This window comes from Eucyclogobius newberryi, unplaced genomic scaffold, assembly GCF_026437365.1.
Source record: "Eucyclogobius newberryi isolate DKJ021-1_F unplaced genomic scaffold, fEucNew1.0.hap1 SCAF_14, whole genome shotgun sequence".
NCBI classification, from domain to species: Eukaryota; Metazoa; Chordata; class Actinopteri; order Gobiiformes; family Gobiidae; genus Eucyclogobius; species Eucyclogobius newberryi.
Genome location: NW_027315768.1, coordinates 20175922 through 20190774, shown reverse-complemented (window position 1 = coordinate 20190774; position 14853 = coordinate 20175922). Strand labels below are relative to the sequence as shown.

Below are 14853 nucleotides of genomic sequence, written 5' to 3'. Positions count from 1 at the left end.
TTCATACAGAGTTTTATATTTAATGGCCATCTTGAATTATTTAATTTAAACAATATAACAGGGTGTATATCTTGACAGGTATATGCTTATTTTTTAATCAAATAAAATCCTTTCCTAATTTGAATTTATTTGACATTAGAATGAATAGATTATAAAAAAAAAAAGAGTGGAGAAGCGCCACTGTGAGCGAGAGGAGGCTGTGAGCAAGAGGCAGGGGAACAGAATCCATGTTGTCTTCCATTCAGGAGGAAGATATCTTGTCTTTTTATGCGGCCCATGTCATATTTATTGCATAAAGGTCAGAGTGTTCATTTGTTCAAAGTCAGCGTTTTCCCTCTCTCCTCTCCTCCATGTAATAAATGCAGGGGCTATGTCATTATCGGACCTCAGAGGATTACAGGCTTGGCTGACTGTGATGACTGCATAAACGCATACAGAGACTTTTGTTTCTGCCCGGCACACCTTCAAATCAGGCCCTAACCCGCTGGAACCATGGCATTTCAGAGCAGCAGGCAGGGCTTTCTGTGTAGGTACAATGACTTCAATATACTTGTCTATGTGTCTATGTCTATGTGGTGAGACATTGACGAGAAGGACACCTAACCCGGAAATATGGTAATACTAAAAGTTCACTAACTAGTTCAGTAACTAACTGGGAAAAGCACAAGGGGTTAGCAATGTAGTTTTTTATTTTTAATTTTTTTAAGTATCTGATAATAGTCAGACGATGTTACGTCAATCCAACAGAAATTGACATATATTTCAGAAATTGAATTGTCCAAACAGGTCTTTAAATTTATTAGCTGAGGATTAATTGTCAAACACATGTGAAATGTCTCTAGAATGAACCGCAAAAGTTCAGAAATATCACCGTTTACACATTTGTACATATTTTCCACCCCATATAGTAGAATTATTGGTAGTGATAGTTGCATATTGGTAGTACTATTTGGGGAAGTGGAGCTAAAAACTTTGTCCTTCACTTTTGAAAATGTGAATCCCAAAAATATTGCTAATTCAGTTAAAGTAAAATGCTAGTATTAACAAACAAAAATATTCTTTATATTGTTTGAAATAAGCCAATACAGTTGCTTAAAGAGTCGTATAGTAGTATCAGTAGTATCAGTAGTATCAGTAGTTTACAGTAGTTTACAGTAGTATCAGTAGTATCAGTAGTATCAGTAGTTTACAGTAGTATCAGTAGTATCAGTAGTATCAGTAGTTTACAGTAGTTTACAGTAGTATCAGTAGTATCAGTAGTATCAGTAGTTTACAGTAGTTTACAGTAGTATCAGTAGTATCAGTAGTATCAGTAGTTTACAGTAGTATCAGTAGTATCAGTAGTATCAGTAGTTTACAGTAGTATCAGTAGTATCAGTAGTATCAGTAGTTTACAGTAGTTTACAGTAGTATCAGTAGTATCAGTAGTATCAGTAGTATCAGTAGTTTACAGTAGTTTACAGTAGTATCAGTAGTATCAGTAGTATCAGTAGTTTACAGTAGTTTACAGTAGTATCAGTAGTATCAGTAGTATCAGTAGTATCAGTAGTTTACAGTAGTTTACAGTAGTATCAGTAGTATCAGTAGTATCAGTAGTTTACAGTAGTATCAGTAGTATCAGTAGTATCAGTAGTTTACAGTAGTATCAGTAGTATCAGTAGTATCAGTAGTTTACAGTAGTATCAGTAGTATCAGTAGTATCAGTAGTATCAGTAGTTTACAGTAGTTTACAGTAGTATCAGTAGTATCAGTAGTATCAGTAGTTTACAGTAGTTTACAGTAGTATCAGTAGTATCAGTAGTATCAGTAGTATCAGTAGTTTACAGTAGTATCAGTAGTATCAGTAGTATCAGTAGTTTACAGTAGTTTACAGTAGTATCAGTAGTATCAGTAGTATCAGTAGTATCAGTAGTTTACAGTAGTTTACAGTAGTATCAGTAGTATCAGTAGTATCAGTAGTATCAGTAGTTTACAGTAGTTTACAGTAGTATCAGTAGTATCAGTAGTTTACAGTAGTTTACAGTAGTATCAGTAGTATCAGTAGTATCAGTAGTATCAGTAGTTTACAGTAGTTTACAGTAGTATCAGTAGTATCAGTAGTTTACAGTAGTTTACAGTAGTATCAGTAGTATCAGTAGTTTACAGTAGTATCAGTGATAATCAGTAGTATCAGTAGTATCAGTAGTATCAGTAGCTTCATTGAAAAAAAATAATGGTCAAATTGAAATGAGTGTTATGAAAAATACACTATTACAATGCAATAACACATATCCTTAATCATAACAGATACAACGTTATATTGCATTAACTTTGTGTGCTCCTAAAAGTGACGAGGTCGAACGAAATACCAGTCGTCTCTCCCTTCAAAGAGGTAAAGGTCGGAGGTCACTGAGCTAACTCCACAGCTTTAGATGTGAGACACAGTGAGGAAAAAAGGAGAACAGCGGGCAGGGATATATAGGTTTCTGATTCACCTATTGACGACAGACTTCAGGTTCTTTGAAGGTGTTTGCCTTGCCTTTGCACATTGACCTCCGCTGACCACGCACACGTATCGACAGACCAATCCCAGAGATTAAAATGGCCTTGACTATCGATTCCCCGTTTTGCCTGAATTATTTGTATTTTAGCAGGGATCATTTGTACTGTATACCCTACTAATCTCTCTGACCCACTAAGTATGCAGCCATTTTTGTCCCACCCTTTGTTTGTTCCCTCTTTGTTTAGCGTTTACTAATTCATTAGAGCTACTACTTGTGCGGCTTAACTTTCGACAGAGACTGGGGAGCGCTGTTTCTAACCGATAGCGACGTGAACTCGCAGTCAGAATATGCCGCTGGAATATAGTCCCAACATCACAGTATGCATGCCAATTACATATTGATAATTAAACATTCAAACAAACAAACATTGAGGAAATCCCCCATAATCACTGGGTTTTAATAGAACAAGTATTAGCTCGGTGTGCCTGGCCAGATAGCCCTGCTACTTGATCATTATGTATTGGGAGGGTGCACGGGGGGAAATTACTGTAGTGTCATTGGCTGCCACAGCAATCCTTATGGGAGAGGCAGGGCTTTTTGGTGCTGTGTCGACAGGGCCTGGCGCTAATCCAAACTTTGGATATACTGAGCTGCTTTTAAATCCAGATGAAAGAAGCAAACATGAAGAAACGGGAAATGTAAACTTTGAAACGCTCTGGCTTAGAGACACACTTGGCCCGCTGTCGGAGCCTCAAAGAAACACATGCAAATCCATTAGTTAGCCCCGGTTTCGCAGTTATAAAAATACTTAAGGGGTTTAATAGAAGCAATGTGTTAAACGTGTGGAAATCTGTTTTGATAACATTATTCAGAACACTGGCTTTGCGCCGTGTGAATTAATAACACTTCATTTGCAGACAGAAAGAAAAGCTGGCATGGTATTTCCAGTTAAAGAGATTAATTTTTAAAGACCTAATTGACAGGCTGGGGTTAGACGGGATAAGCAACAAGACTATGGGACTGTAGCTGCAAAGTCAAGGTGACTGGAAAACTCAGAGAAAGGAAGTCTTTTCAAAAGGCAGAATAGAGGGACAGCGAGGGAGGGGGCCAAGAGAATTAGTCCTGAAGCACTTCTCCCTCCGCCCCCCATTCTTCCGCTCTTTATTAGGAATGATTTACTTTCTCTGTGAAAGGATATAAAAGCTCAAGTATAGCAGCGTAATTATCGCCGAGTGAAAATTTAAAGGTTTGACTCTCAATGTCCTCAAGTCAGCGCAGACTTGCAGACGATAAGAGGCGGCGCGTCGAGCGCTTTGCGGCCGATCGGTGCCGTTTTATGGGCTTTGCCGAGGAAAGAGCTCGCAAACAGCACTCTTCAGGCAGCGTGAGTCTGTAAACATGATGAACTGTGGAAAAGGAAGGCGGCTGTTTACCTTGGCACAGCCTGGCCCTGGCATGTCGGCAGCAACACTTAATTATTGTTTACATGTAAATATGAAATTAGACGAACAACCTCGTGGAATGTCTTTTGAAAAAGTACAGAAAATACATATTCAGGGTCAACCTTATCTGTCCATAACAGTTGCCGCGGCAGAAATATGTATTGTTTTGAATCACAAATTTTTCTCTTCCAGCATTGTGCCTAATCTTCATAATTGTTAAACGCTGTTGTCCAAGGGCGTCGGGGTAAGCACGCTGGCACGATCTGCACAGCAGCAGATGCTCAGATATGTAAAACACACCTTGTGTTCAGCGAAAGGAAGAGATGAAGGTTACTGTTCTAAAGGTATTGTTTGTAATCATATTTATGTACAAATAACTCAGATTTCCTCAGATATTGAGCAAACATGTTTAAAATATATATGCAAAAATGTTCGAGTTGATAAACCTAATCTAGGTGACAAAACCAAACAGTAGAAGAAGAAACAGATCCTTTTATCATGGCACCTGTTAGTTAGAAAGTGAAGGTCTTTGGGCAAAAAGAGCATCAAAAAACAAAACAAAACTGACTTGTGGAGTGGGTCAGAGCGTCTGAAAACTACATCTTAGTCTAGAGTGGTCAGTATATACTTATGGTGATCCAAGGATGGAACATAGACAAAATGGTGTTATAAAACTGATTTGTGTGGTCCAGCCCGAAGACAAGCCACTTATATTACAAATGATCAATGGGGGAAAAAAGAGAAAAGGAGGATACGAGGCGAGCTGCCTTTCCTCTTCTTTAGAGCAAAAAAAAAGTTAATTGCAAGTTACAATTGTAAACATGTTGGAACAAGGGATGGCAGTAAAATGTGGGTATTGACACTTTTATGTATGTATCGATTCTAATTAACAGGTGAAAATGTAATGGACATACACCGCTTACACGTTAGAGCCATTTCTTCACTGTTTTGAGTCAAAACACCGCACCACTGGCAGCAGAATGGACTGACCTGCATCAGCTATTCAATTCGTCCTAATAATACATATAGTTATTCATCTGCCTTTTCCAATAGGGTTCAAATAGTGTATAGAAAATACACAAAAGTTCTCTGTATCGGTACAAATCAGCGTCCTCACTCTAACAACCGCCTGCTTTGAAATAACAGCACCACGTTTCACCTTTTGTAAATAATACCTTTAAATACCTTTATCCTTTCAAGCATCTGGTCATTAACGTATAAAGTCAAGCTTTGATTGTGGACAGTTTTCTTGACAGCGTAGAGCCGGGGCATCCGTGCCTACTGTGCATCTCTAGTATGGCTGAGTAAAGCACTTGTTCATTTGCAGTGAAGGGTAACATGAAACAGGCCTGAGCCTTCTGATGGACAGGGAGATTTCACCTTCGCCAGTGAATGATAATGCATTATTAAATTTGCCTCTCTGCTCACTAGATACACTTAGCTGACCACAGCATATTTATCTCCCCATCCGAGGCTCACGTCTTGGCAGGAGAAAGCATTCTGTCACTTTTGAGGCATTTCAAAGATTAAAAAGAACCTCTCTCTTTTCAACGTCCCTAAAAGCATCACCCCCCTCTCCCCCCGCCACCTCCACCTTTTCTCAGTGAAATGTGATTAGCGGGAGATGGTGTCACGCAATGGAACATTCATGAGGGGAGAACAAATATCCAAATGAACTCCCGTGTCCTGGAGGAATAGCCCCTCTCTGCACCATCAGCACTCTCTCTCCACACGCAGCGGGCAGGAAGGGGGGGTTAAGGAAATTTGATTGATCCTGTATTGAATTATTTTTTTGCACTCTTTCATTTCAACGGGACGAACTGACAAGTTGTTTGATCATAAAGCATTATTGTCTGCCAAGTCACATTTGAGGCTTGTGATGGCTAATGATCTCGCCTCCTAAGTTGAGGGGGAAAAGTCAGGTAGTCAGCAGTGTGTTTGAAGAATGGGGAACGCCAAGGACACTGGGAGGACCGAGCAAAACGCAAAGCATTAAAGTCAAGAAGATGAAGAGAAAAGACATGCACCTTACAACTTTTAATGATAGTGTGTTGAGATTTTTTTACAAAGAGCATAACATTCAAACTTTAGCCGAGGCCGAAGTTGCGACACTTGCCATTGTTTGCCGTTTTTTTTTGAAGATGAAAAACTGAAAATATAAAAGGTTGAAGTCATTAATTTAGACTATAGGGGACAGGGAGGCGTTGGTGCTGGATAATTGTTGGAGGTAGTTTGTTCCCAGCTCCTTCTAGTGAACGCTGTTGTGTCCTTAGGCAAAACACTTCCTCCTTCTTGCCCTAAACGTCCAAAGAAATCTGATTTGATACAGGTAAGTTTTTCACTATGAGTAAAACTGCAATAAAGAAGGAGCCAAGCTTAATCTATTTTATATTACAATACAGCTATTATTTATTTCTTGAGCATAAAAGACCTAAACGATTATAATCGCCCCACTTTTGAGAAGCTTCATGTTAAACATTCTCACCATAAGTAACTACAGGTCCTTGCCCAAAGCATCTATATGTTAATAGACTGTGACACGCTGCTACCTGGACACTTAATCATTTGGACTGGGACTACAGACAGAGCACCAGCCCTAAGCAGATCACAGCCGTTATCTGCTTCCTGAGAGGAGTGCTATGAAAGAAAAAGTGTTCAAAAAAGAAATTGCAGGAGAAAGAAAATGGCTGATTGTGGTCATCAGGCACGTGGCTGCATAGATGATTGCTCTGTTGATAGCAGGTATGAAATGGAGCACCTCTAGGTGACATAATACACCACAAGCTTCCATTTGTGCAGGAGTGGACATTACCAGTGCATCTCCTGTTGAGTCAACACAGAGATATAACATTTAGCAGGGAAGTGCCAATATCACATTACCATTGAATCACCCGCTTTTAAAATATGATTTACAGAATCAGTTTACATGCAGTCGTCTGCGCCTCGCTCCTGTCACTATCCCCCAATTGAACAGTATGGCACGTTTAACTGCAGCGACTGGGTAAAGTGGTCATTTTAGTAGTTAAAAACTTGAAATGCCACATGGTATTTACAAAAGCACTTGGATGTGGATGCATATGGCTTCTGTTTCAAACACCTTCTCCCTGAGGAAATAAAATGATGTCAAGTGTTTGATGTCCAAAATAAGTTTACAGCCAAAGGCACGTTTCCCCTTGTTTGTCAGCTACCTGCTGTTTCATGAGACAGGGACTTGTCGGAAGCTCGGGCTGCACGCTTTTTTGTTTGAAGCAATTCAATTAGTCACATGTGAGATAACACTTAGTTTTCCACTAGCCTTTTTTCCTCAAACATCGTCAAATCTTTTTTTTTCTATCTGTCTTTTTCCGGCAGATTTTGGACGAAAAATAATCAACTACAAACAACAGCCCCCCAAAAAACTGCCATCTGGTTAGTCTGCACTGGTGACACAACTTTGGAAAGAGGCTTTTAATGGACAACAAACAGTCTTTGTCCTTCATCGCAGAAAGGACATGAAACAGACGTGTGTTATAGCGGCCATCGCTGAGGTGTCGCTCTATTTAAAGTCGCTCCATATGAGCACAGGGCATCATTCCTCTGTGTCTTCTAAGAGCGCACTACGAGAGATTAATTTAATGCCCTGCCAGAATCATAAAGATCAAACAAGTGGAGAGCTATCATTAAACCATTGCAATGTTATCTCATTTATCTAAACAAACTGATGCTGCGAACGGGCCTAATTAAAGAGCTTGTCATAAACACAGCTCTGCATGGCCAGGCCTGGTCCTTCTATTACAACAATGGGAGACATTTATTTTATTAATCTAATGCATCATGTATCATATCATTATAGTTCAATATATCTATCATTAATTTTATTCCCTTCACTTAAAGCTTTTATTGGAATTACTTTGGATATTAGTTGTTTCTAATGTATTGGTTACCTCTGAATTGAAGCTGGCTACAATCTCTCTTATCTCGCCGCATAAACCTGTGCATGTTATTCAAATTGCCTCATTTATTATGATAGCTTCCTCATGTAAATTGTGCTGACTGCTCGCCCTTGCACAGTCCTCATTAGACTAATGAAAACCTTCAAACGAAAAAACTAAACAACCTGCCAAATAAAGGTCTGGGGTTATTATGAAAATTACAACTGTGGGAGCCGGGAGAAGCTCTCTTCATTAATTCATGCTCAGCAAATTGGTAACTAATTTAGTTGCACTCCTCTGCATTAATGGGTTATTTTATAAAAATGTTTTCTGCAGCCCGAGACCCCTGGTGCACCGCTGAGAGCTCAGAATCCTAATCAAGTCCAGTGACATATTAGGAATTGACAATCTAAAAGATAATATGCGGCGTGTTTGCCAGTGGATGTGTGTAGGTCAACAAGGCAGAATTGGTGTGGATTGCCGGGTCATTTACTTTCTCGTTCAATATTGCAAAGAAATTACAATCCATTTGTGCTGATTATCTGACTGCGGAAGAGCCACTTTTGCTGGAATAAGGAGAATTTCAGTTCATTTGGCAAGTAGATACTGGTGTTTGCTTTGTCTGTCCCCCTCCTCCCTCCCAGACAGACAGTTTGTGACCCATAAATTCAGCTCGCGATCTTGCTAATTATTACAATTCACTACTTCACACCCAGTAAGCGAAGGTCCAACACCGATCTACACGTCAACGCTGCCAACAGGGAGCTCACAGCCCACTGATTTCCATAGTGGGTTTAATATCATTATCGAGCCTCACTCCTCGCGGTCTCACCCGCAGCAGCGCTGCCTCCAACCAACAGAGAATTCTCAAATCTATTATTTGCTTCATTTTGTAGTTAATCCACCATGCTTAGATACGATTTAGATCTGGTTCTTCCTTTCCCTTTTGTTTTTTTTACAAGCGCAGCAAAATAGTCAAATAATGCCAGCAATTAATATGAAATCAGTTTGTGCTAGGCAAGCTGATTTATGGATCAGCATATGTTTGACCTCATGGGCTGGTCCAGCCATTGGCAGTAAACAACATTACTGCACATTTACCTATAAAAGTAAAGCTGTACAATCATTCCAAACTAAAATTAATACATAGAAGTTGTCTATTTTTAGGCAAAAGTCAAAAGAATTAAGTAAACATTTTGAAAACGATCTCTCAGGCAATTTGATTGTTTTAAGCAGTGAATCAGATCTCTTTTCAACTTGTATTGTGCCAGTCCAGACCTGGTGATCCAGCAAACACTCCTAGAAAACATTTATTCAATAGTATATATATATATATATATATATATATATATATATATATATATATATATATATATATAGAATAGGTAATATGGTAAATACCGGTGTTTCAATAGCTTTTTTTCTTAAATCATGGTCCGATACTTACTTAGTTGCACTGCAGGTCTTTACAGTGTAAATTTAACCCATTTGAACGATCTAGATTTGATAGAGTTAAATGTAGTTCAGACCAACCCCAGTATATGTTCAGTCACATCACTGCTCATAATAGACTCCATGATCTGTCATCACTGCTTAACTTATCTGAGGTGAAGCGACAACTGTCTAATCCTAAACACGGACAAAGTTGACTCTTCAGTCGGCCAGCTTACAGGGAGAAAACATTCAGGTAATGAGGACCAACAAATATCGGGAGGTACTCCTGGATGAAGAACTGGACAGGAGTCCAAACAGAGAGAGGGCAGAGCTTCTTCCTCCAGAGGCTGAGGGCACTGGTGCGTGTGAGGAGCTACATTTGATGTTCTCTAAATCTGTCGTGGCCAGTGTCCTCATTTATGGGGCATGTGTTTGGGGAGCAGCCTGACCGACAAGAACAGCAAGAGGCTGAAGAAGCTGGTAAAGAAGGCCAGCTCTGTGATTGGGAGGGCACTGGACACGCCCAGTACCCTGGTGGAAACGTGCATCCAGAACAGACTGGAGGCTATAGTGGACAACTCCTCCCAGTCCTTCAGTGTCCTGGCCACACAGAGAAGCAACAGAGGCAGGCTCTTCTCACTCAGGACTGGAAAGTTTCAAAAGTCTTTTGTCCCACGGCCATCAGACTTTATAACCTGTTCTCCTACTCCCACTCAACAATTTTAAGAATCTGCACTTCATGTATTGTAAACGGACATGCATTATGCGCATGAGCTTTTAATGTATTAATTGACTTTTTATCGCGTGATGAAATGTATGAATAAGCTGGATGGACACCTGAATTCCCACTTTTTGAGGGATAATAATGTATGTATCTTATATGGCTGTTTCTAGAGAAAAGTCAATCCTCACCTTTGTCAAGGTGCATTCGCTTTACTTCATGACTCATGTCGTGGGCCAGGTCCCCTTCTTTGGGACCAGGGGGCATATTGGGAGACAGGCCGAGAAGGGCATGGTTCATCGACAGACCATTGTGATGTGCTGCTGTGGGAGGGAGAGCAAACACAGGATATTTTAGGAACAAACTTCATAAGACATAAGACAATAGAAAAGATACAGCAGGGTGTGTGGGTTTTTTCTCACGGTGTCTCTGTGTTTTGAGCTCATATATGGACGTACGTATCCTGTCTGAGGAGCTTTCTGTGTGGGCCGGGGAGCTGGACACGCTGCTGCTGCGGTGGGACGAGGGCTGGCTCCCGGGCCTCCTGTGGTCCTCTAAAGAGGGGGCAGGAGACGGGCTATCCTGCACACGTTCCTGCAGCCCCTGGACCCACAACAGCACACAGCCAAAATAAATTTACACTAGACCTGACACAACAAAACTGAAAGATCTTTGATATTACTTCGCTGTGTATTAAAATTTACCTTTATAACTGAAGTGACCATTCTGGAGGGCAGGCTCTGGCCCTGTGCTGCCGCGGCCATGTTTGCGATGGTGCTGAGGTGGTTCATCTGACTCATTGCCATGGTGACAGAGGCAGGGGGCAGGCTGACGGGTATCAGGGGGTGTGGCATCATCATAAAGGGGAGTTCCAGGCCTGAAACACATGAAGAGGCAGTTGGTTACTCAATGAAGCGTATTAAGAGCTCTACTCAAAGGGGAAACTTGAGTGGAAAAGTCAGCTCATTCATCAGTATTCCCGCCATACTCATACCCTTTAAACTCCCCATCCAATAACAATAAAGCTTTGTACTGCCACCCATTAGCCCCAAAATTGAATAATTTAAATTGATTGCTTCTCCGGTATCTTTCTACGCCAACATAATACATATTAATGTTCTACAGCATGTGTGAATAATAGATATTATTGCAATAATTAAGAAAATGGGAATTGTAATAACTATATATGCACTGTAATTCAAAGCCCAAAGTTTACACAGGAATAAAGAAGCATTAATTATTTGATAATGAATAAAAAGAGCACATTAAGTAAATTGTCTCAATATTTGTAAAGACTCAGTGGAAGCAAAGGCGTCTTGGAGGCTAATACCCAAAAGACTATGTGCATTTACAAGTAGACTTCAATATGGCATTGACTTCAGGCTAAATATAGCGACCCTCAGACCAGACTCAAAATAATGAGCTCTCGAATTGTTCTTTACTCCCACAAATGATTACATTATAACATCAGACATCGCTAACAAATGTTTTAAATTATTCAATTGCAGCCAATTCTCGTTCAGTTAATGGGGGATATTGAAGCCGTGTGTAAATGTAAAGGACGCCTGATAAAGATACCGTAGGGGGTTCACAGTTAGTTAGCCTGCGACCATGCTTTCTGATAAGTTAATGAAAACAAGCCAACTTTAAAGGACACAAGTGCAGACAGAAGGTCAGAGCTAGGTGTCTGGACCCCCCCTGCCTGACAGAATCCCCCCACCAGCGCCTCCTCTTCTCCCTCTGCTCTTTAGGGACTTTGAACTGGCAGGATCAAAAGTGACTGGGAACAGTTTGGTCTCATTCCTGCACCACTCAGATGCGTTTTCTTTAAAGAAAACCTCACACACACACTATTGGATCTGATTGAGCTTGTCTGTTGATTTTTTCACTCACTTTTCCTCTATTCTTTCTGTTGGCAGGCCTGTTCAAAGTAAAAAAAGAAAGAAAAAGATAGAAAAGAAAGCAAGGCAAATACTCTTGTGAGAAAACATCAGTAGCCAAAGGGCAAGGGGATCTGCATGGCACCGCCTCTAAAGAGAAGGACACTGGTGGAGAATGAAAGGACATAAGAAGCACTCGTCTCCATCTTACCAAAAAAAAAGAACCATTGATTTCCATAAGAAAGATGGCATGCAGTTTCTCAGTGACGACTATTCCCAAACAATATAAAGGCAAAGGAGGGAGATTAAAGCGAGGCGGAGGCCAAAGCAGCACCTTGTATCAGTGGCGCGGCTGTAGCTCGGGTCTGAATCAATTACCACTCAGCGGGCTAAGCTCAATTAAAAAACACCACGGAGGGCCTGATTGCGGGGGTACTTATGGTCGGAAAACATGGAGAGGCCTGGGCTACCTCTCAGCCTTTCAAGGCCACTCAAGGACCCGCGTGAAGAGACTTTCCTATGCTTTTCAGGTGGAAGCATTACACCCATTCAATCAGCGGCCGCATGAAAACACACTGACTTAAGGAGCAAAAGATAGACACGCAGAAAATGAAGAAGAACTTGTGCGAATTCTTTGGGATTTCTCGTGGTCTGTGTGAGGGTTACCGCACCTGACAGACAAGCCCATTGGAATAAAACAGTGGCAGCTCTGTTCGCTCCCTAAGAGGTATTAGTCTCGCTTTCTGTGCTTGTTCGGCCCCTTTCATGTCGCCCCGTCTTAAGCGCTGTTCCTTCTATAAAAGCCCATTGAGAGGGCTGCGGGAGAATGTGCCACGGGCTAACAAGTGTCCCACCAAATCCAAGCTCCTTACATCTGAGAGGCGCCAGGTGAGAAGGATGTTGGTTCTGTCAGGTACAGGACGGTGTGAAAGACAGGTTTTGTGGCGCTGAACAAAGGAAAGGTTATCATTGAACAAAAGTGCAAAAAGAAACTGTCTCTAGATAGTCATAGATACACTGTCTATACCTGAGCTGTAGATCTTCTAGTTCAAGGGTAAATGCTTTTTAATCACACAAATTTGAACAAGTGTCAATACAAAAAACAATCACATAAATCAGCCAAATTTGATCATTTCCTGAAAATATTTAGAATAGTCTTAATCTACAAAGTGATATAGTACCACATGAAACTGCTATTGTTTTGTGTTGAAAATGACATTGTACTGTCTAATGGTGTGTGTATATATATTTATTTAACTGTGGCATCAGTTGCAATTTTGACTATCATGACAAAAAACATTTCTGAAGTTATCATTCTGTTCTAATTTCCGAAGGCCGTGGTGGAAAGAAGCAGCAGATGTAGTATACCACAGCCAAATACCAGGTGGAACAGTAGCCAAATTGAGTAGCGCTGCTTTAAGCTTGGAGTAACAGAAGCACGAGTCATTAATCACCTGATATTGTGTAGATATTCCAGTGGGCAAACCTTCTGAAACGTATTTGTCAGTTTCTGTTTATCTCTAATATGGAAGTTTCGACCTGATGCGAGGTGAATTCCCTGCAGCCCCCTCTCCCCCTCGCTTCTGAAGGGCATAAACAACGCATTTGGAGTAATTTACCTGAAGTAAGCCTGGGGGACTCGCAAAGGTGAACTCCTATTTACCATCATTAAAACTACAAATCACTTAATACCAATATAAACAGCTCAGCTATTATGCTGCGCAGTGCTCGGGACTTTACGCATGGATAAGCAAAGATCTGAATCGCGAAGGATGGATTGAATGAATTAAAACAGCCCTCGGTAACAACGTGATTAAAAAGCTGTTACATCAGTGGTTAACAGTAGGTAGCTAAAGGTCTGATACTTGGGAAAAATGATAAAAGCTGGAGTGATTTATTTGCACGACAAAAATGAAAGGCTGCAGTGATTTGTGCTGCAGTTAATCTTCATCTAAACAGGCTATTCTGGCCATCTCACCCTTTAGAGAGAGAAAAAGGGACTAAGCCACTCATTGAGAATAGTATAGAAAACAGCAGCAGCCCTTAACTCTGTTGTGGACAGATTTCCCCTGACAAAAATTAAACTAGCTCCTACTTGGCACTTTATTATCTCTTCAACTGAATGATTTATTGTTTGTGGAGCCAAAGAACCAAAGCGAGTGGGGAAGATTACATTTCCAGGCAAAGCTCATGCCCGATCTCGTGTTTTTTCCTCCTTCTGTCCAGGAAAAAAAGCTCACGACAAACAATAATGTCAGCTGTAATTGATCGGAGGTCGCCTGGCTCGGGCCCGCAGTAAAAAGCTGACTATTTAAGCGACAATCGGCCCGGGCGCTCCTTCAGACGCCGGCTAATGAAGCTGTCTGTCTGGGCTATTTACCTTCTCTTAAATGGAAGGGAGAGATGTACTGTAAGAGACAGGGGCTGGAGAGGATGTGCTGTGAAATAGGACCTGCACACAAGCCGCACCGATGTATAATTGGTTGGTGCGGCCGAAAGCTGGGGATCCGGTGCTTATTAAATGACTTGTTTAAAGCCTATCTGTCTTTGTTTTGGAGGCTGCGGCACAATGTGGGTGAATGCTGTTGTCAAACAAACATTTCTGGTTATTTGAATTGGACAAGACAAAGGGCTGATTTGTTCCGCGCTAAGCCCTTGGTGGTGGGGAGATGTTTTACCCTCCTCTGATCTGTCAAACCGAACAGGACCATGCAGTCAAGCAGCTAAACGGAATGAGTCAACACCAAAGGATTTTTCTCCTAATTGCGCTTGCAAAATGCATCCTCGGTGAGACGCAAATACAACGTGATGCAAGAAAACTAAATTATAAACGTGACGGTGCAAACTTTCCAATAAAGATATAAGGTGATATTTCTGCACTTTTGTGATTTTTTTAACAGACATTTCACCTTTGTCTGATAATTAAATCTCAACTTATACATTTAAAAGTTGGATTGACATAATGTATGAGAATCAGGATAC

General features: G+C 40.9%; 1 protein-coding gene across 6 annotated transcripts in view; it reads right to left on the bottom strand.

The window, feature by feature from the left end:
* The window catches only part of dachd (dachshund d), a 99034-nt gene that overhangs the window by 18323 nt on the left and 65858 nt on the right, over window positions 1–14853 (bottom strand). For 3 of the 6 annotated variants that reach the window (XM_072444854.1, XM_072444858.1, XM_072444852.1), the window contains 3 exons: window positions 10696–10868; window positions 10414–10594; window positions 10183–10314 (listed from right to left, as the gene is read on the bottom strand). In XM_072444854.1, coding sequence (XP_072300955.1) covers window positions 10183–10314; window positions 10414–10594; window positions 10696–10868 — 486 coding nt within the window. The remainder of the gene's footprint in view (window positions 1–10182; window positions 10315–10413; window positions 10595–10695; window positions 10869–14853) is intronic. The other 3 variants (XM_072444855.1, XM_072444857.1, XM_072444853.1) reach the window with 3 other exon arrangements.